At 59.2% G+C, this 20,637-nt stretch overlaps 1 protein-coding gene across 2 annotated transcripts; it reads right to left on the reverse strand.

Annotated features, from left to right (window-relative positions):
- Positions 1-1,262: 1,262 nt before the first annotated feature.
- Positions 1,263-20,286, reverse strand: ACE (angiotensin I converting enzyme). 2 transcript variants are annotated; one of them, XM_079797494.1, is made up of 25 exons: positions 19,941-20,286; positions 19,219-19,386; positions 18,547-18,640; positions 17,812-17,955; positions 17,149-17,340; positions 16,489-16,586; positions 15,918-16,090; positions 15,375-15,598; positions 14,903-15,047; positions 14,510-14,608; positions 14,135-14,257; positions 13,567-13,778; positions 12,774-12,910; positions 11,839-11,997; positions 11,423-11,510; positions 9,352-9,495; positions 8,982-9,173; positions 7,656-7,753; positions 7,287-7,459; positions 5,298-5,521; positions 4,843-4,987; positions 4,443-4,541; positions 2,428-2,550; positions 1,937-2,124; positions 1,263-1,779 (listed from the first exon to the last, which is right to left on the reverse strand). In XM_079797494.1, exons 1-25 carry the CDS (start codon positions 20,202-20,204, stop codon positions 1,550-1,552), a joined length of 3,936 nt encoding a protein of 1,311 aa, XP_079653620.1. In that variant the 5' UTR covers positions 20,205-20,286; the 3' UTR covers positions 1,263-1,549. The 2 variants fall into 2 exon arrangements, with proteins under 2 accessions (XP_079653620.1, XP_079653621.1); XM_079797495.1 differs by lacking the exons at positions 13,567-13,778; positions 14,135-14,257; positions 14,510-14,608; ... (7 more) ...; positions 19,219-19,386; positions 19,941-20,286 and adding an exon at positions 13,051-13,554.
- Positions 20,287-20,637: the final 351 nt, after the last annotated feature.

Consider the following 20,637-nt stretch of genomic DNA (forward strand, 5'->3'; position numbering starts at 1 on the left):
AACTTCCACCCTCTTGCATACCCCAAATACCTCAACTCCACATCCTGCCCCATGGAACAGGGCTGTACAACCACGTCTTCGTGCAACACACAGACAGACAGACAGACAGACAGACACACACACACACACACACACACACACATACATACATACATACAGATACACGCAGATATATGCACACACAAGTATTGATACAAACACACACATGGCAGCTGAAGATGGGGGAGCAAAAAGAATACTGGGGGACAGGTATAAGGGTTGGGTCTGGCAGGGGCCAGGCTGGCTGTGGAAGCCCACGGTCCTGGAAAACTGACCCACTTCCATTTGGCTAGATGCTAGGTTTGGCATTTACAAATATGAAAAATATACCTGGTCCTGTTAGTGGGGAAAAGGATCCACAACTAAGTACAGTGTGATCCATTCCAACTATGGGCTGAGGAAAACGGCCTGGAAAGATACACACCAACATGTCAACAGTGCTTCTCTCTTATCGACATAAAGGGTTTTTATTTCTTTATAGTTTTCTGGACTTTACAAATTTTCTACAGTAAACATAGATAAAAGCTATGAAAATGTGTTCCTCAAAATGACACTCCCTCAAATCCATATTGGCCTTCTGAGGGGAGGCTCAGGGTGAGGGCATGCGCTGGGGCCACAGGCAGGGGCAGCACCTGGCAGTTAATTCCTGGGTGGGCTCTGGCTCCTGCCATGCTCCAGCATTTAGGGCCCTCCTCCAGCTGGGGCAAAGGGACCTGGCTGGGAGCCCCACGGGCAAAGGGACCTGGCTGGAGCCTATTGGTAAGTGGACATGGAGCTGGTGCGGGTAGGAGCTTGAGGTGGCCGCGGGGCCAGTTCTGCGTCCACAGTGAGTCAGGCACATGCAAGGCACCTTCCCCCAGGGGAGCCTCCCCTCTGGGGACGTGGCCATTTATGGGAACGGCTGGGGTAGGACTCCCCAAGCACATGGAAATGTGAAGTGGGGAGGCCAGAATGTCTGCTTCCCAGAGTCCTCCTGGGTTGGCGCCCTGGCCAGGCAGGGGCTGGCTGCCAAGGCAGGACACTGGCTGATTGCCTGGGCTGGAGGGAAGGCAGGCGTGGGCGCTGCTGGGTGGTGCCCAGGCCAGAGCTCTGGGGCATTTTCCCAGGCTCTTCTTGGAGGAGGATGAAGACGCCCATTGAAGTGACCCGTTTGACTGCCAGGAGGTGGGAGAGCATCCCTGACCCTGTTCCTGGCTTCCCAGCGAGGGACACAGACTCAGATGGGAGGGCAGGACCTTTAATTGTATTCACAGAGAGACTGGGAGGGGGTTCCTTGTTAGGTGGCCTGGTGCCCAGGGGCCGGGGGGCAGGGGTCACGGTGGCTCTGGGTCTGGAGGACGGATTCTCAGCACAGAACTGGAGGCAGAAGGGGAGGAGGGTCGGGGCAGGAGGGGGAGGGAGGGCTGGGGTGAGCAGTGAGAGGAGTGGGGGGTTTGGGGCCCACCCCAGGTCCCTATCCCAGTGTCTCAGTGGCCGATGCTCCCCAGCTGGCCTGCTCGGCCCGGTCATCTCAGGAGTGTCTCAGCTCCACCTCGGAGCCGAACTGGGGCCCGCGGTGGGGCCGGTGGACGGTGCGGTGGCGGATGCTGAAGAGCCGCTGGGTGAGGCCCAAGGTGGCCACCAACAGGGCGACGCCCAGGAAGAGCAGCACCCACTGGCCCACGCGGGCCTGCTGCTCCTCCAGGTTCAGGCCCAGGAAGTTGACACGGCCATTGCCCGGGTAGGAGCCTTCTGTGCGAGCTGAGCAGGAGAAGCAAGGAGAGCAGGGCGGTGGGCAAGGCAGAGGGCAGGGTGGCGGGCAGGGGCTGGGCAGGGGGCACTGCGGCCGGCTTCCCTAGGCTGCTCTAGGCGGGGGCGGGGGTGGGGGCCGCCGGGGCAGAGGAGGGGGTGCTGGTACCGGAGTCCGGCGTCCAGTTGTACTGAGGCCAGCCCAGCTGCTCCGCGTGCCGCCCGTTCTCGGTGAGGAGCCAGTCCAGCAGCGGCTTGAAGTACTTCATGATGGCCGAGGCCGACATGTTGGGCTGGCCCGTGATCACCTTCATGGCTTCGGGCCACGGCTTACTGTAGCCCAGCTTCATGGCGTCCCTGGGCAGCGCCAGCGAAGGGGCACCGAGTCAGAGGACCCAGTGGGGAGGCTCCCTGCCCCTCCTGCCTCAGCCTAGCCCCCCTCTCCCCACCTCCACAGCGGGGCTAGGCAAGGCGTGGCCTGGGCCCAGGAGGCCCTAGTTTCCTCCGGGGGAGGGCTCATCACGACTCATAGGCTCCACCTGGGAGTTCCCAGCCCAAGCACCAAAACGGCAGGTGTTCCCAGAAGAGGCCCACGGGGCTCCTCGAGGCTGAGGGGTCAGAGGGCAGAGAACAGTGACAGGAAGCCCAGGGCAGACTCACGCCAGGCGCTTCCCTGCCTCCTTGGACTGGTAGATGTCACACTGGTGCAGGGGGCCCTTGTGCCCAGCCGCCTGACACAGCGCCTCATGGAACTGGAACTGGATGATGAAGCCCACGAAGTACCTGGAGGGGAGGGAGGCGTGGCAGGGGGCGGAGCCTGTGCCGTAGCCCCTGATACCCCAGCCTCCCACTACAGCCGGGATGTCAGGGTGAATCCATCCTGGCCTTCAGAGTCACCCAGGCCCCCTTCACTCATGGGTGAGGAGGGTGAGGGCAGGCTGCTTTAGAGAGCGAGCTCTCCGTCCCTGGGGTATGTGCAAGCAGAGGCCAGGTGTTGCCCAAAGGGTCACGTCTATCTGGCAGGGCTCTCAGCAGGGCCGCCAGCCCAGTGATCTCCTTGATCCCAAAGCCGCAGGGAGTCCCTGGTAGAAACCAGCTGGTCAAGGCTGGAGCAACCTCTAAGTCTGCAGGGATTCTGAATGTCCCAAACAAACAACACAGGCCTCCCACTTTGAATGCTGGGCACAAGCCATGTGCCACTGACTTTCCTGGTGTTTCCTAAAAGCGCTTTGCCAAAGCTGCCGGTCAGAATCGGGAATGAGTCTCCTTTGCCGAGCCCTGCCTGGAGCATTATCTATGCTAAGCTCGGACGCTGACCACGTGGGCCTGGCTTCTGTGTGAAAGTGAATGCTAGCTTGGAAGTCTGGAAACCAGTGGAGAAGGCGGTGGAAGCCCTCCCTATGGGTCATCCTGGCACATTGTCAAGGTCAGGCCTGTTCCCAGGTGTCCTTGAATCTCCTCGGTCCCCTGCCCACTGCTGCTCTCTGGAGCATCTGAGCAGGCTCTCTTTCCCTTGCTGGACCCTGGGGGACACAATTCACCTACTCCACACTTATTTATTAGACCTTATTTATTGACTCTGTGCTGACGTCATGCTGGGTGCGTGGGTGGAAAGGTGGCACAGTGGGCCCTCCATTAGTGGGCTTCCAGGGACCATAGGAGGCAAGGTCTGGATGGAGGCACAGCCCTCCTGGGGCAGCCCTCACAGCCCTCTGCGCCTTGCCTCATGGTGGCCCGTGCTACGTACAGTCCAGGGGCACCTGGAACTCCACCTGACGCCTCCCCAGACCCCCACCTCCCAAGAGGACTCCAGATCCTGCAGTTACCATTTAGCCCGTATGCACAGAGGGGAAAGGGCTGCACTGGACACCTTCATGGCGCTAGTGGGTTTACACATGTCACTTCAGAGGGCAATTTAACCTTTTGCACTCGGATGTCGAGTGTGACTCGACACGGTTAGCATCGGTAGCAGGAATCGAGAAAAAAGCAAGCAAGTGCAAAGAGTTAATAGTGGTGGGTTATGGCCACCATTTCCCAAGCCTGCTCTGTATTCGACAGTATGTTTGGAAGTTCACTTTTGCCACAATCCTGTGAAATCCTATTTCACAGGTGAGGAAATGATGTAGACACTGAGAAACACGCTTAAGGGGGGGGGGGGGGAAGAGTGGAGACAAGATTTGAACCCAGTTCTGTTTGACTCCAAGCCCAGGACTCCATACCTCTACCAATACAACCTCCCAATCTAACTGGGTCTCTACTCCTAGTTTCAGTGTATAGAAGGTCTTCCAGGAACAAATCACATTATACCACAGGCAAAATGTTCAATATATAAAGTAGAGGAATCACAATCTTGTTAAGAAAAGAAAAAAAAAACCAGAGGAACAGTGCTCAGGGCATGATCTAGCCACGGGTCACGGTTAATAATGTTAACTACCCAACCCAGGTCTTGTAACCATTAACCAGTTATAGCAGAGTTTCTGTTTTCAACTGTGTGCAGGGTAGAAGCTCTCAACATATATATATATATAAAAAAATGAAACAACGGTCAGCCCTGGTTGCAGGTGAGTGGCTCAGGCACACTGTCCAGGGCAGGCAGGTCTCCCAGGTCCCCCTGACCTCACATGGCAGCGACAGCAGTTTGAACACTGAGCGGCCTCCTCCCTTTCCCTTGTTACCTGATGTAAGGCACACTTGAAGGAATGTGGAACTTGGCCCCTGGGTCAAAGTCGCCTTGAGACCTGGCCACTGGCGGACAGAGGCCCTGGTACTTCAGCCTGTCAAGGTGGAAGACAGATTGGAGAAAGGGTCTGGGGCGAATCAAGCCAGGGAGGGTTGGCATTTTTGACTTGAAGGATGGTCTCTGCACCTGGGGCTGCCCTGGGCATTGCAGACTCCAGCGTGCAGCGTCTCTGTGCACAATCACCCCTATATATCCCATCACTTACACACAAAGACCCATGTGCACATACACACACACAAATGCACACTTAGATGCTATATACACAGACACACAGGCACACACAGACACCCATGGAGACGCCCCCAACCTACACCCCCACAGGAATGTTCTAGAACCTGAGGCTCCACCACTCCTGGTTGTAGTTCTCCTTGGTGATGCCTCCATCAAACACCCTCCAGCGCCACTGGTCAATGAGGTAGCTGAAGGGGATAAAGGCAACCTTGTCGAGTGCTATCTTCATCAGAAAGTTGATATCTTGCTCTGCCAAGGAAAGGGATTCCAGATCAGATCCTCACCTGCCTCCTGCCATGGCCTAGCAGCTCGGCTGTGATGGGTGTGCAAAGGGTGGAGAGGGAAGGAGGGGGCTGTACCTATCTGGCTCCTGTGACCTGCCTCTTGGCATGGTCTGTGGGTTCCATCCTCCTGGCTTACCCTGCTGGGGGCCTTCTTCTTCCCCATTGCTCTGTCCCAACCTCTGCCTAGGGGCCCTGAAGTCCCCTCTCCCCACCTCACAAGCTCACTGCCCCTTCCTGGTCCCTCAGCCCACCAGGATCTCCTGTTCTTCCCTTACCGTAGCTGCCACCATCGCTATTCATCAGGTTGATGCTGTGTAGGTGCTTGGGGGTAGACACGGAGAGGGCCAGCACATCCCCGATGGCTTCATGAAAGCCAGGGTTGGCGCCCTCCCGGAAGGTCAGAGGCAAGTGCTTGTACTGCATGAAATACTGTATGTGGCCCATTTCATGGTGGGCCACCACCAGGTCCTCCATGCTCACAGTGGTACACTGCTTGATCCTGGGAACATGGGGATGGGGAGAGGGTGTGAAAGGGGACAGCAAGGAGCCCTGAGGCAAAGGGACCTGCTGTCCTTATTGCAAACAGATCCCCACCACTGCTGTAAGCAGGGAACACAGCATTATGGGAAAGAAAACCAAGAGGAGATTTGGAGTGAATATGAGAAAGAGGGAATCTGGGGGTTGGAAGCCCCTAGAGTATAGTCATTCAGGACATTTTTCCGCCTCCAACTTTTGTGAATAACTCCAGCCCACATGGCCATGGTACTTTCTGACTGTGCAACGTAGTTGCTCTAGAGGCATTGGGACACTCCTTTATGGTCAGTGTAGGACTTTCTAGAATGTGGTTTTTGTGATTTCTCGTGCACATGTTTTTGCTCTCCCAGTGTCTGAGCTGTTCTGTATCTCATGTGCCCAACACCAGCAAACATATTTACGACTTTAATGGCCAGGACTGAAATGACATCTGCAGCGCCACCCAAGCCAGAGGTTCCACCTTTCTCTCCACCTTTCCTCATCCTCTTTTGTGAGCCAATGAACTTCTCCCTTGGATCTAAGCAGAGCCTTTCAGGTCAGTTGACCCCATTTTTCTGCCATTCTATTGGGAAGGGGAAGAGCTGCCCAGCATCTTGGTGACAATGAGGCTTAGGTTTGTCCACCTTCTCCCATGACTCCCATACAAGGGAGGACCCCTAAAAGCTCTCCCACCTCTTCTCATGCCTTTGAAGGAAAGGCCAAAGGCCAGTGATCCTGTGAACGCTCTCTGTGTCCACTTTTCTCGTAAGAGACACTTCATCTGCTGTCACAGATCATTTTTGCCACTTTCCCTCCTAAGAAGTGGGGTCTTCTTTGCCTTCTCTTCAATCTAGGTTGGCCTTGCTTTAGCTAATAGAATCTGTACTTGCTTTGGACTTCAGCGTGAAGAGACCTGGCTGTTTCTGCTTTTGATTTGGGGGATGCCAGCTACCAGGTAAGAAATCCTACTGCCTGACTGCCATACTGTGAGGAAGCCCAAGCTAGCATGGAGAGAGAAATGACCCACCAGCCCCCAGCTGTCCAGTCATCCTGACTCAACGTGTGAGTACAAAAGCCAGCTTGAACATTCCAGCCCCAGCATGTGCCACATGGAGAAAAACTGAGGAACCAAACCAATAGCTAAAACCAAGGCCACAGACAGATGGCCTCATTGAGCCACCCCAGCCATCAGCGCTACCCTAGCTGAGGTCTCCGTCAATGCAGAGCAGGGACAAGCCATTTCCACTGTGTTGCCTGACTGATGAAATCATGAGAATAATCAAATTGTTGTTTTATACCGCTAAGTGTGGAGGTGGTTTGTTATATAGCACCAGATAACTGAAACATCCTCTGATGAAGATAGCTCCTGAGCCTCAGGGAAGGTGGATCTGTGCGAAGTCACCCATGTCCTCATGTGTCTCCCTGTGTCAAGGCACATGCACCCAAGGAGAGGGCTATCTGTATGCACGGGCCTCCCCAGAGTGAGGGAAGGCTGGGCAGCTCACACCCACGACTGGGATCTTGGGTGCTGACGACTGACCAGGCTGGCAGAGCTGGCTGGCATTTGAAAAGGCCCTCACAGCCAGAAGCCAGTGGCCAAGCTGAGGCCAGGCCCCATACTCTGGACCTTCCATCTCAACTCTGGCCTCTGCACCTGTTTCTGCTCGCTCTGGCTGAGAGGGCACGCAGTGGAGCCTTCACTTGGCTCGTCCGCTTGCCTATGGACTCAGGGTGGAGTCCCTTGGACACACCTGAAGTCGTTGCCAGTGAAGAAGTCCCAGGCAGAGGCATGGCACACCACCTCCCGCCCATCGGTTGGCTTCTCCAGCATCGACTTGTTCCAGAAGTCGGGGGGCACAGGCAGCAGTCCCAAGGAGATGAAGAAATTGTTGGCCTCCTCAAACATCCTTCTGGGTGTCCAGCCCTGCAAACCGAGGGAGCGCTGCCCAAATTGGGAACAGACTGTGTGCCCCGGGGGGGGGGGGGAAGGGGAGTGCTGGGAGAGGGCCAAGCTGAAGGAACTGGCTCAAAGGGCCCGTCCCCCAAGACAGGGCCTTCCCTCCCCTGTGCCCTGGGCCCCTCTGGAAGAGCAAGAGTGTCCAGAGAGGACAGGTGCAGACCTGCTTTATCATGGCCTCCGTGGCATCCATCCTGGGGGCTGAAGGGAAGGGAACCACCAAGTCATAGATGTTGGTCCAGGTCTGTGCCCACATGTTCCCTGGAGACGGGTAGGGGATGAGACAGGAGAGATAGATGTTACGTCTTAGGCTCAGCACCATCATGCAGGGAGAGGGAAGTAGATCCCAGTCCTGCTGATCATAATGTAGCTCTTGAGTTCCTACTGTTTGGGCATCGGACATACATTGTCTTCAGTCCACACACCCAGCCCACTTTCCTGGCTCATGGGTGAGATCCTTGCTGCCATCAGGGAGTCAAGGTGGTCCCTTGACCAGTGAAGACCGGTGTGACTAGCAGCTGTGTACAAATGTACAAGTTTTGGAACATCTATGTGCACGTGGCCACCACTAATGAGAGTCAAGGAACTTGCCCAGGGCCCATGGCTCCTAAGCGAAGGGGCTAGGGCTTAAAGGCAGGCAGTCAGGCTGCACTCCTGACCAGCCACTACTGTGTCTGCCCCCCCACGTTGCCTGAGGTTGGTTTATGCGGTCCCACCCGCCTTCAGGAGAGGTTGATGCCTTTGCCCTTAGGACACGAGAGGACTGAAGAAAAGAAAGATATTCAGAATGCGTGGAAAGGTCCAGAATCGTTCCTAGCCAAAAGAGATTAAGCGTGTGCTGACATGAGGTGGAGTCTGAAGTACAAAGCAGTGAGTGTCTTCCACTGCCTACTCCGTGTGGTAAGGGCATTGAATTTACAGCCCCTGAAGAGAGGTCCGACAGTTGAGGTGGATCTACACTCTGTGTTCTCTGGTCTCCTAACTCCCTTAGGCTGAATGCTGTGTCTACCTTCGCCTCCCTGCCACGACTTTCTCCACCTGTCAGAGCCCCTCATCTTTCAAGGCTGCGCTCACATCCCTTCCCCCCTTCTGGAGAGGCCTCACTTCCCCCCCACAGCCCCTTCCTCACCCTCTGTATCATGCTGCCTTGAGCTGTGGTGATGGGTGATGTGGGCTCCCTGTGGCAAGATTATGAACTGCCCCCGCCCCCCAACCGTCTCACCCATGTGACTTGCACCATGTGTATCTGTAGCAACTATGATACCAAAGGCAAGCAGGCGCCTTCTCCCCAGCACCCCCTTCCCACCCCCCACCCCACTCAGCCTTGGCAACATTTCCTCCAGGCTCAAGTCTTTTTGCTCTCCCAGCCTGCAGCGCCCGCTGCAGACCTTCCCTGCCCGCCTTCTGCTCCCTGGCTAGCTCTGGACCCACCCTCCCTCATACTGGCATCTGTCTTGTCTGCTCCTAAAGGCCCAGCGCCTGCCCTCACCCAGCAGATGAGCTGGAATGGGGCCCTCCAGGTTGATGTGCTGGGGCCCGTAGTGGCGGTGCAGCGCCCGGCGCACGTAGGCGTGCAGGTTCAGGTACAGCGGCTGCAGCTCCTGGAAGAGATGCTCCAGGTCTTGCTCCAGAGTTGGCATCTCGTACATAGATCGCCACGAGTCCCCGGTGTCTGCATAGCCTGCGGAGGGGACAGAGCCAGGCTCTCGGGCACCTGACCATCCCCTGAGCACCCCCGCCACCACCACCTCCTCCTCAGGGACCTTTGTCTCATTGGGCTTAGGGTCTCTGAGGACCTCTCTCAGGGCCCCAGTGGGGCTGGGACCAGAAAGCCAGTGATGTTGGTAGGAGGGACTCACCATTGAGCCGGGCAGCCTTGTTGGAGAGTTCCACATATTTAGGGAAAAACGGGAGGATGGATCTTCCCACCTTGTCTCGCCAGCTCTTCCACGCCCATAACAGTTCTTCATATTTCCGGGATGTGGCCATCAGATTCGTCAGATCTGGGGGAGGGGGTGTTCACTGGCTTGAGCCCTCAGCCCTCGGCGCACCTCCCACCTCCTTCTAAGGTGGACTCAGCCACAGGAGTTCAGAGCTGGAATACAACTGCTCAGGTGGCAAGGCTAGTGCATGGGAGTAGGGTGGGGCCCTCTCTAAGGGCCTCCAGGGTGCCAGGCCCGGGGCGTGGCGCTGCATGGACACCGCGTCAGGCAATCGCAGGTTTCCAATGTGCTTGTTTTCATATGAACAGTTAGGTGACATGGCTGGGTCCTCAGCCAGGAAGTGGCCCAGCCGGGGCACAATCCAAAGGCCCAGACTCAGAGCTGCTCTCAGCCCCTGCCTGGGAGAAATGGCCTGGGGGGTCACAAGACCTGAGTTCTTGTTCTAGTCTCTCCTGACCCCAAATTACCTTGCAAGTCACGGGACCCCTTTCCCTATCTACAAAGTGGGGCTAATGCCGGTCCTCCCAGGGGAGCCAAACATCAAATGTAGGCCCCTGAGCAGGGAGTGTCCTTCATTCATTTCTGTGTCTCCATGGGGCTCAGGGCATCTTTCAAACTGTAATCGAACTGGATTGAATAAAAGAACAGCATCGTCAGGGAGCCAGAAGTCCGGGTGTGTGTCCTGGCAAGGCCACGGTGACTCCTTGGTTTGGATGGCATGGAGCTGACATCCATGTCACAGAGCCGGGAGGGTCAAGTTCTGAAGCCCCACTGGGACCGACGTTAGCCTCCCTCCCTGCCTGGCCCGAGCTGGACGACTTCGGACAGCGTGTAGGGTTGTCCACACCACATTTTGTTTAGGAAAGATTGTATTTTGAGAACTTCACGCCTGCCCTCTGCTGATGTGAGTGTTCTGTGTTTGTGGATGTTTCGTATTTTTACTGATGGCAGTGACCTGAGGACCTAGTCCTGGATTAAGAGGTTAGTCGATGGGGGGTGGGGAGGACAAGGGCTACATTCCCTTTAATGCTCTTCTCCGTAAACCCACGCACACACAGACGCAAGCACACGCACATCACACGTGTGCACACGCACACATGCCCACGGCACATGCCCCTCCAACACTTTGCGTGCCTACCCGTATACACAACCCGTAGGCCAAACCCTGTCCACCAACGCTGTTTCTCTCTCCTGTTTATTTTCCATTTCCCCTTCTATTTGTCATTGTTCTAACGTGGGAGTTGGGCAGAGGGCCAGGAAGAGACTGTTTCTGGGTGGAGATTCCTTAGAAATAATGTTTATGCCTTTGTCTCCCCAAGCCTGGAAGGGTGGGTCGGGAGGGGAGGGGTGTGTCCATCTGTGTGTAGGTACTTGGGTGTCCAGGGTGAGCTCTTCCAAAGGGGAGGAGGCAGGAAGGGCCAGAGAAAGGGACAAGCAACAGCCAGTCCACCCTTTCCAGCAGGAAGTGGCGGTCGGTGGTCAGTTGAGGGAGTGAAGTGGGAACAGCCTGGATCCACGGAAGGGGTTGCTAGGGTTGCGGCGTCAGCTTCGGGGGGGGGGGGGGCAGGGGAGGTGCCAGAGAAGGTGGGAAGCCGTGGAAAGGATCAAGAGGAGCAGGGAGGGGAGGTGTCTAGCGTTCCTGTTCTGATTTGGGAGTCCGAGTCCTGGGAAGACAAATTTGAGAGACTCCCTGCTGGGAGTGCGGAGAGCAGGGAGGGGAAGGCGATCCCGGAGGGGTCCTGGCCTGGCGGCCTGGGGGGAGCGTGTGGGCGGGCAGGGCACTGGCTTAGGACAGAGAGGGAGTCCGTGCTGGTTCTGAGTGGTGGCAGGGAGGCCCCACTGGTGGGAAACAGGGAGGTGAGTTTCCTGGGCATGCTGACCCCACGAGATAGGAGCACCTAAACACCTTTTCACGGGCCAGCACCCCAACACTGTGCCAACCCCAGCCCCCCCACAACCCTCCCTCTCCTTCCCCATGTGCGCTCACTCGGCTCCAGCTGCAGACAAGTGCCGTTGGGGAGGCACACGGAGGCCACGCTGTAACTGGTTTCCATGTTCATCAGGATCTCGTTAAACTGCAGGAGGAAGAAGAGAGGCAGCGAGCTGCACCCCTTTGCTGCCTGTGCCACCCGGCACCATCACAGTGTGTGTGTGTGTGGGGGGGCGGGCGGGGGGGCTGTGGACCTGGGGGCGCCTGGTCCCAAAAGCTCTATCTTCTCAGTTACTCTGTCGGCGCACTGACAAGGCAGATGGTACGGCTTGACAAATCCAGGAAGAGGCGGCAGCATGAAGGCCAGACCCTGTACTAGGCTCACTCTGAGCTGGGACCTGGTCCTGACCTTGGACCCTCCACTCCCTGCCCTCTCCCCGCCCCCCCTCCCCCCACCTCCCCAAGCCACATACCTCCTCCAGCTCCGTGGTAGGCAGTGCTGCCCGGTCTAGGTCCTGAATCTTGTGTATCATCCGCTTTAGGGTGATGTTTTGGAAGTAGGTAATGTCAAAAAGCCTGGCCTTGGTGCCATACTCTACGGTGTGGTTTGCCATCTGTGTGTTCTTCTCCATCTGGAGGTACAGGGGGAACTGTGCTGTGCGGGGAGCCAAAGGGACTGGGGGTGGCAGTAGGGAGCACAGTTTTATCAAGCTGTTGCCTTTGCCTACTCAGACCCTCTTCGACCTGGATTGTCTATTGCCCTAGATGCAGTCCATCCCCCTCAACAGATGCCACAGACATATCCTGGCAGGGGAGAGAAGGGGAGCCCCACCCCATATCGTAAAGGCTGTTAGGATGAAGGCAGCTTGGTGTGAGCGCTGTGACTGGCCTCCTGAGCCTCAGGGTCCCATCTGTAAGTGGGAATAAGATCATTGGTTTGCAAGGCTGTTGAGGAATGAATGAAGCCACAGACGGGAGGGGCACGGAACCCTGGCCAGCTCACCGTGGTCTTCAAGAAATGTTGGTTCTCTGGGGCTCACCTGGGTATAATCTGCACTCCCCACGCAAGTCGGGAAGGAGGTTGGAGGGAAGGGTAGCCCTGGCTGTGGTGGCACAAAGGGGCTTTTCATCTTTTAGAAAACTGACTTTAGCATCACTTATTTGCGTACAAATTATTCTTTCACTAACAACAGATTGGGAAGGAGATACAACTTGTTTAGGCGTTGAGCAGAGGCCCATCCAAACCTGAAAGTGAGTATTGTTTTAAATATTCCTTCTGGATTTGTCACAAATTCCAACAGCCGCCCTGCACTGAGGGACGCAGAGGAGAGGGGGAGGGGGCGAGCACTGCCTTGGGTTTTGGAAGGCCGGTCCCTGCACACCAGTGTGGGCGTGGAGTGGGCCCTACCAGGATCAGGCTGGTCTCTCTGCTGATGTTGGTGTTGTAGTTCCAGTTGGCCTCCGCATATTCATTCCACACCACCAGGGACTTCTTGTTATAGTTCTCCAAATACTTTCTGGCTGTAACTTCATCGGTCACCAAGACTGTGGGACAGAGCGGAGGGAGACAGCCAGGCTTCCCCTTGCCCTCTCCTGTAGTTGTGCTGAGCCGCTCCCCCGCCTCCCTCCTCCCTGCCCCCTCCTCGCCCCCTCAAGGCCCTGCCCCGTCCACCCACTGGTCCCACTTGGGCTTTGGATCGTCTGGCTGCTGGCTGCTGCCTGGTGAGTTGTCTGGATTCTGGTTGTTCCATGGCTGGTTGTCCCCTGGGTGACCTCCTGGCTGAGGACCACCAGCAGGGGGTGCCCAAAGCAGAGCAGGAAGAGGAGGAGGAGGCTGGGCAGTCCTGGAGCAGCCCAACCTTGGCCCATGGCCGCAGGAGACCAGAACCCTGCAGCCACCGCCCCCTGGCCAGTAAGAGCGGAACCTGCAGTGTGACCTCATAGAGCAGTGTGATGCGTCAGCCTGCCTCCGGGGGGCCCTCAGAGGTGGGCACACCCTCTCTAAAATGCTGGGGGAAAGAGAGCCCCATTCCCACCCCGGGTTCCTACTGATGAGTGAAGGGGCTGCCTGGCCCTCCAGAGCTGGGCACCAGGGCCCAGCCGGGGGGAGCTGACCAGCACCTGGAACAGGGGCCTGGGCTCCAGAGCCCAGACTTGAGAAGGTGCCTGAAGGCCTGCCCCACTCTCACTCAGAGCTTTACCAGCGTTGTCTGGGTAATTGTTGGGCAACGGAGGCTGCCACTGATACTCTGGCCAGCCCAGGACCTCGCCGTTCCGCTGGTTCTCCTCCTGGAGCCACTGGCTGACTGGCTGGAAGTAGTTGAGCAGCGGCTGGGCGTCCAGGGCATCTGTGCCGATCGCTTCCTTCAGCACCTCCTGCCAGGGCCGCGAGGAGCCCACCCGCATCACCTCCCTGACAGGCAGAACGGGCACCACGGACACCAGGGACTCAGGCCAGCGTCCACTATTGGCCCACCTGCCCTACCTCCGCCACTTTTGCCCCCACCGGACTGCAGGAACAGTGGCGTCAAGACTCTGGGACCTAGGATCTCCATGAAGGGGGCTGGGGACATGGCCGTTGGGACCTCAGATCTGGGCACACTTAATAAATATTGGATGAGAGAAAGAAAGCAGGGGGTAGAAAGAAAGGCACCACCCAACCAGGCTGGCCCTGTGGGGTCCCAGGGAGCAGCCAGTTGCCTTCCAGACAGAGTCTTCACCAGCCTCTCCCCTAACCCGCCCCCTCGCCCTCCATGCTCTCGCACACACCGGAGCTTGTCCCCTGCCTTGGTGGACTGGTAGATGTCACACTGGTGCAGCGGGCCCTGGTGGCCTGCCTCCTGGCACAGGGCTTGATGGAACTGGAACTGCAGGATAAAACTCACAAAGTACCTGAAGGCACAGGGTGGGTGTTAAGGGGGCTGGGGAGGGCCCCTGGCCCAGGCACCACCCAGCTTTCCACAGGGCAGAGGGTAGACGGGGCCACCTGGGGAGAAGGGAGAACCAAGCCTGGCTCTGGGGCGAGGCCCACTCGAATTCCAGGGAAGAACGTGGGGACAAGCCCTGGGCATGGGGTGGGGCCAAGACGCCAGGAGGAGAGGGAAGGGAGCGAGAGGGGGACAGAACTGGATGGGGCAATGGTACCTGATGTACGGTGTCATATGTGGGATGTGATACTTAGATCCGGCATCAAAGTGGGTTTCATTTCGGATAACTGGAGCACAGATGCCCTGGTACTTGACTCTAGAAGAAAATGGTTCAATTGCCTTAGGACCTAAGTGTTGCATAGGGGCTGATTCAGACTCTGCAGAAAAGGCTGCTAAGCAGGCGTTCCCACCCGGCCACCCCTTCCCCATCGGGTGAGCGGGGGAGGAAGGGCTCCTGGCGCAGGGCGTTTTCGGCAGGAGAGAAGAAAGCGGTGGGGAAAAGGATGGAGACGTCATTAGAGGGGAGGGGACTGGGACTGACGGAGGCAGGAGGCTCCTGCTTGCCCAGGACGGGCAGCCATCAGGCCCTTCCTGATCCCCACTTACTCACCGAAGATACCACCAGTCAAAGTTGTAGCGGGAAGGAGGGGTGCGGCCACTAAAGACCGCCCAACGCCACTGGTCCACCAAGTAGCCAAAGGGCAGGAAGGCAATTTTTTCCAGTGCCATCTTCAACAAGTAATTGATGTCGCTCTCTGTTGGAAGATGAGGAGAGCGAGGTCGGAGGAGAGAAGGGAGTCTGGCTAGGGTCAGGCGGGGCTGGGGAGGAGCCAGTGGGAGAGGTGGCTGGGCCCATGCAGAGAAGAGAGGGCCAGTCTTTGAGATGATGGGGCCCTGCGTGGCAGCGGGTCCTCGGGCCGTGTTCAGTGGGGCCTCAAGTGGATCCCCAAACCTGCCTGCCCTGAGCAATGCAGCAGAAATGAGAAGGGCAGTTGGGAGCAGGCGCTCGCGGAGTCCTGCTGTGGACGTTGTGGGGCTGGGTGGGGCTGGGTGGGGCTGGCTGGGGCCTCTCCGCCCCATACCCGTGTCATTGATGACTTGGTCCAGCAGGCCAATTTTGTACAGATGCACAGGAGTGGAGACAGAGAGCGCCAGCACGTCCCCGATGGCCTCATGGAAGCCAGGGTTGGCACCTTGGCGCAGGGAGACAGGCTGGTCCTTGTACTGCAGGTAGTACTGAATGTGGCCCATCTCGTGGTGCACCGTGGACAGCTGCTCCATAGCAACCCGCGTGCACTGCTTGATCCTGGGGCGGGGGAGGGCGAGGGGGAGGGTAAAGGACCGGGCAGGGCAGGGACCAGAGCATGGGAAGAGGGCTGCCCTGCGTGTTGCTGCTGGAAACGTACAGACGCTTGGCCCTGCCCCAGCCCACGCCATTCCAAGGTGCAGCGCTGACTAACCGTGACAGCTGCTGAGGGGGGGGGGGGGCAATGGCAGCCCTGGCATAGGCCAGCCCCTCTGCCAGGGCTGGGCCGGGGGTAGAGGTGGGCCTGGGAACTGGCTTCTCTGTGCCCAGGCTGCCTGCCTTCCCCGGAGCCCCAGAGCCCTCCTGCCCGCGTCTAGACCTGAAGTCCTTCCTGTTGTAGAAGTCCCAGGCGGAGGCGTGGCACACCATCTCACGCCCGTCGTTTGGGTTCTCCAGCATGGACTCTGCCCAAAACTCCGGAGGCATGGGCAAGAGCCCCAGGGAGGTGAAGAACTCCTCTGCCACCCGGAACATGTGTGTGGCGTTCCAGCCCTGGGGGTGGGGGTGGGGACAGGTCAGGGGCTGGCTGCCGGGAGCTCACGGGGGGCTGCCCCGGGGCAGGTCTGGAGTCGCCCACCCAGGTCAGCTCCCTGCCCGTGGAGGGTGTCTCTGCTCTGCGGCCTCTTTTCCCAGAGGCGCTGCCCCTAGTAACCAGAGCAGATAAGCAAAGTGGAGTCCTCACACCCCACCCGTGGGGGCCTGGAGGGAGGGGCTGGCCCCTCCCCGAGGACATTCAGCCCAGCTCCTCGCTGGTGCGCACACTTCAGGCTGCTGCTCTGTAGGAAGGGAGGGACTGAGTGCCTGCCAACCGGTCTCCTGCACGTGGCCCCTTCTCGCCCCTCTCCCCTGTCTCTCTTCTGTTGCCTCCACCCTGGCCCACCCTGCCTCACCTTCTGCACCATCGTACTGGTGATGTCGAGACGGGGCTTGTCAGGGAAAGGCACCACCATGTCGTAGATGTTGTCCCAGCTCTGGGCCCACATGTCCCCTAGAGGAAGGAGGAAAGCCGGAGAGCTTGGCTCCTGCTCGGCCAGAGCTTGCTCCCCGCTGCCCGGCACTGCAGCACCCGGGGCCCCCCGCAGCCAGACCCTGGGGCTGAGGCCAGGAATCTCCACCTCAGTCCCATGCATAGTCCCAAGTGCTGCGTGTGCTGCGTGCCCCGCGTGCCCAGCAGGAGCTCGGGGAGGGCTGTTGGGCCCTTTCTGATGGTGCTGGGATCCCTTCCAGGCCTGCGGTGGGGCCGCGGAGATGGCTTCCTGGGGCACAGGCGACGATTACTCTTCCTTCCCCCGGAGTCAAAGCCTCAGTGTGTCTCCTAGCTCTGCCTTTCACTAGCCCTCTGCCCTCTGCCCTCTGCCAAGTCACTCATGTGCCCCGAGCTTCAGGTCCCCATCCGAAAAGCAGGAATGATAATGAGGATCTCCTGCTTTATGACTGCGTGGGACAGGCCTCAGGGGCTCCTGCGTGTGGGAGGGAACAGTGGGGTGCTCTACAATGGGAGACGATGAGGACAATCCCGGGGGCGTGTGGAGGCCAGGCCAGGTCCTTACCCAGCAGGTGAGCAGGGATGGGTCCCCTGAGGTTGATGTATCTGTCCCCATAGCGTTGGTGCAGCTTGCGGCGGACGTAGGCATGGAGGTTCAGATAGAGGGGCTCTATTTGATGGAAGAGGTTCTCCAAATCCTCCACTAAGGTGGGCGACTCATACCAGGAGCGCCAGTAGTCCCCTGTGTCTGCGAAGCCTGGCAGGGGGTGGTGGTGGGGTGCAGCTCAGGCCAGAGGCTCTGACACTCCGCCTCCCAGCATCCCACTCTCCTGGCTCAGGGCTTGTGCACCTGCCAGCTGGTGGAAAGGCTGGCTGGAGGTTGCCGGTCTATAATTTTCTAACCAGGGGGTTGAACTCCAGCTAACTAGATCCTGGAGAGCCAAGAGGCAAGGATGAGTGCTAGGGAGGGGAGGAGTGCCCGGAGGGGCAGGGAGGAGGGATGGTGTCAGGGCAAGACAGCAGTCTGGTAGAAGGCAGATGGGGTTCCAGCTTGGTTCTGCCATCCATGATCTGTGCAACCTTTGGCCAGTGGATGGAGCCAGCCCAACAGCTGCTCTGTCTGCCTCAGGAGTTGGGGCTCAGTGGAGACAGTGGATGGGAGAACACCTTTCAAGCTGGGGAGGGTGGCACCCACACAAGGGGGGGGGGGGTGGCAGGGCATGCTCACCATCTCCCTTGAAGGCCTCGTTGCTGAGGGCAGTGAATTCCTGGAACAGGGGCCTCAGGGGGATGCCCACGGCATTGTGCCAGCCCTCCCAGACATACAGCAGCAGCCCGTAGTTTCGTGTGACAGACAGGATGTGCATGAGGTCTGAGACACAAAGGAGCATGGTCCGTTAGGAGACTTCTGTGTCGAAGCCGGCGTCAGCCTTCATCAGAGCTCCCACATTGGTCCTCTCCATTTCCACCTGCTTCCTCAACATCGCGATACCCCCAAAGCCAAGGGCGATCTATACGCTGGGGGGCAGGAGGCTGGGAGCTCTAGGAAGCAAGCACCCAGCCAGGGGCATTGTCTCCAGGGAAATGGCCATCGAAGGCGGTTACACAAAGAGCACATCCAAAGACCGAAACCCAAACAGGTCCTTCATGGCTCAGGGGATGGGGTGGCTGACTCCAGCTGGCCAGGGACAGGGGTGTGGGGTGTGAGGGGGGCAGAGGAGGCTATAATCAGAAGCCGGAAGGGGTCTAAGGCCTATGGAGGGCTCTTGGGGAGACCGAGGGGACCCAGGGAAGGGAAAAGCAACAACAAGCAGTCAGGAGGAAGGCTGGTGGCAATGGGAGAGGCCAAAGCACAGAGGGGTGGGGTGGATGGGGCTGGAGAGTCCAGAAGTCAGTTTGCCAGGAAAAACAGGGGGCAGGGTGATGGGAAGGGCTAGAGAGAGACAGCAGCGACAGGCTGTACCTGGGTCCAGGAACCAGCAGGTGTCGTTCATGTTGGGGTAGCAGACCCTGGCAGCGGTGAAGACTCTGTTCATGTGGCTTTGCAGAGAGTTGTACTGGGGAGAGTTGAGGACATGTTAGTGATGAATAGCCCCGGGACCACTGGCTGTCCCTCCTCTTTTTGCTAAAAGGAAAAAAAAAAGTCTCAGAGAGGGGATGTGGCCTGTTCAGGCCACTCAGTGGCGCCAGGAGCACTTCTGACCAAGAAAGGAAGCGGCTGGAGGTGGAGACAAGTGTCCCGAGAGTTAGGGGTCGGCTCCCACCTCGAAGGGGGGGCAAATCCCTCTCACTCTCTCCGGCTCCGATGCCTTCCCAGTCCTCCCTCTTCCTAAGGACATCTATACACCAAACCTGCCCATGGGGAAATTCTGAAGACTCTTGTCTCATCTTTTACGGTGTGTGTGCAGTTTGCTTTCTGCTCCATAATCCTTGCTGTAGCATAAAGTAACTTTCCGTCCCATCTCCAAGGGAAAGCAACGCTGCAGGAAGCCATTCTGTGCCGTGGCTGGTTTCCCCTGCAGATGCCGGGGTCCTCTGACCACTAAAAGCAGCCCTCCCCGCTCCCCTCCAGTCCTAGCTGGGCACTGGGAGGCGCCGGCCACTGATTCCTCCACCCTCAAGTCCACGGGCCCACCTGCTGCCGCTTCTTCAGGGACAGGTTGGCGGGGCCCAGAACGCGCACGCCACTGAGGACCCTCCGCAGTATGGGGTCGGTGAAGTTCTGCCAGATGGGGTCGAACAGCTCCTTGGCCTTCAGGCCCCAGACCTCGGCAAACTCTTGGTTGAGCAGGGTGGATTCCTCCTGTGAGCACAGGGAGGGCAGGGCAGTGTAGATGCGGGGCAGGGCGGGAAGGCCAAGGGCTCGGGGAGCAGGGCTTTCTCCCCCTGCGCCCTGGGGTCAGGAACTGGGGGACTCTGCCCCAGGGGAGCGTGGAGCAGAAATTGGGGCCAGAGAGGCAGCGGGAGGAGAGGGAGAAAATAGACAGGGATGAGCGGCGACAGAAACAGAAACAGAGGGGAGGAGGGCTCGGAGCAGAGGGCGCCCTTAGCCAAGACCCTTAGCTGCCGACCCCGCCCGGCGCTGCCCGGTGAGGGGACTCGGTCTCCGCGGAGCCAGCCTCATCCATTCCGATCCTGCATGGCACGGACCGTGTGCCCAGCACCGTGCTCGGCCGCCCGCCTCCTGTCTGATGGGGCGGGGGGGAGCGGGGTGGGGGGAGCGGGGAGGGGGAGGCCGGAGGGCCCGGGGGCCGGGGGCGCGCGCCCCGCGGTGACTTCCCGCCCCCCGCCGCCCGCCGCGGGCCTGTGATTGGGCGCCCGGGCCCCGCCCCCGCCCCGCCCGGCCCCCGCGCCCACCTGGCGCCGCGCGTTCTCCTCGGTGATGTTGGTGTCGAGCGCCCAGCTGGCCACCGAGCTCTGGTACAGCACCTGCTCGGCCTTGGGGTTGAAGCTCTGCACGAAGAGCTGCGCCCCAGCCTCGTCGGCGGAAAAGTCTCCGGGCTGCATCTCGGGGGCGAGCGCCAGGGCGGGGGGCGGCGGCGGCGGCAGCAGGAGCAGCAGCAGGAGCGGCGACAGGAGCAGCGGCGGCCGCGGCCCCGGGCGGCCCGACGCGGCCCCCATGGCGCGGTGCGCGGTGCTGCCCGGTCTCCCGCGCCGCGCCGGCTCTGCGGATTATAAAACCCCGCGGCCGCCGCCTTCCGACACACCCCCACCTCCCCGCCCCGCCGCGCTTCCTCCTCGGCTCCCAGTGCCCGGCCGCGGGCCTCACGGAGCGGGGCGGGGACCGGCGCTTCTGGGCCCGCCCGGGCAGGGGCGCCGGCCTGGGGAGGGGCCGAGGTCAGAATCCGGCCGAGGAAGCGCGCAGGGCCCCGCTGCCCCCCCAACACGCACACCTCTGAAGAGGAGGGACCCAACAGTTTGCCGGGACACCCAGCCGGCCCAGCGGGTTCCCTCCTCCTGCCCGTCACACAGACGCACAGCCTCAGTGCGGCCCGGAGCCCCGCGGTCTCTGCCGCTCAGCCTCCCGGCCTAAGCCCAGGCCTCCGGACTCCCC

Source organism: Cnephaeus nilssonii (genome assembly GCF_951640355.1).
Source record: "Cnephaeus nilssonii genome assembly, chromosome: 19".
NCBI classification, from domain to species: domain Eukaryota; kingdom Metazoa; phylum Chordata; class Mammalia; order Chiroptera; family Vespertilionidae; genus Cnephaeus; species Cnephaeus nilssonii.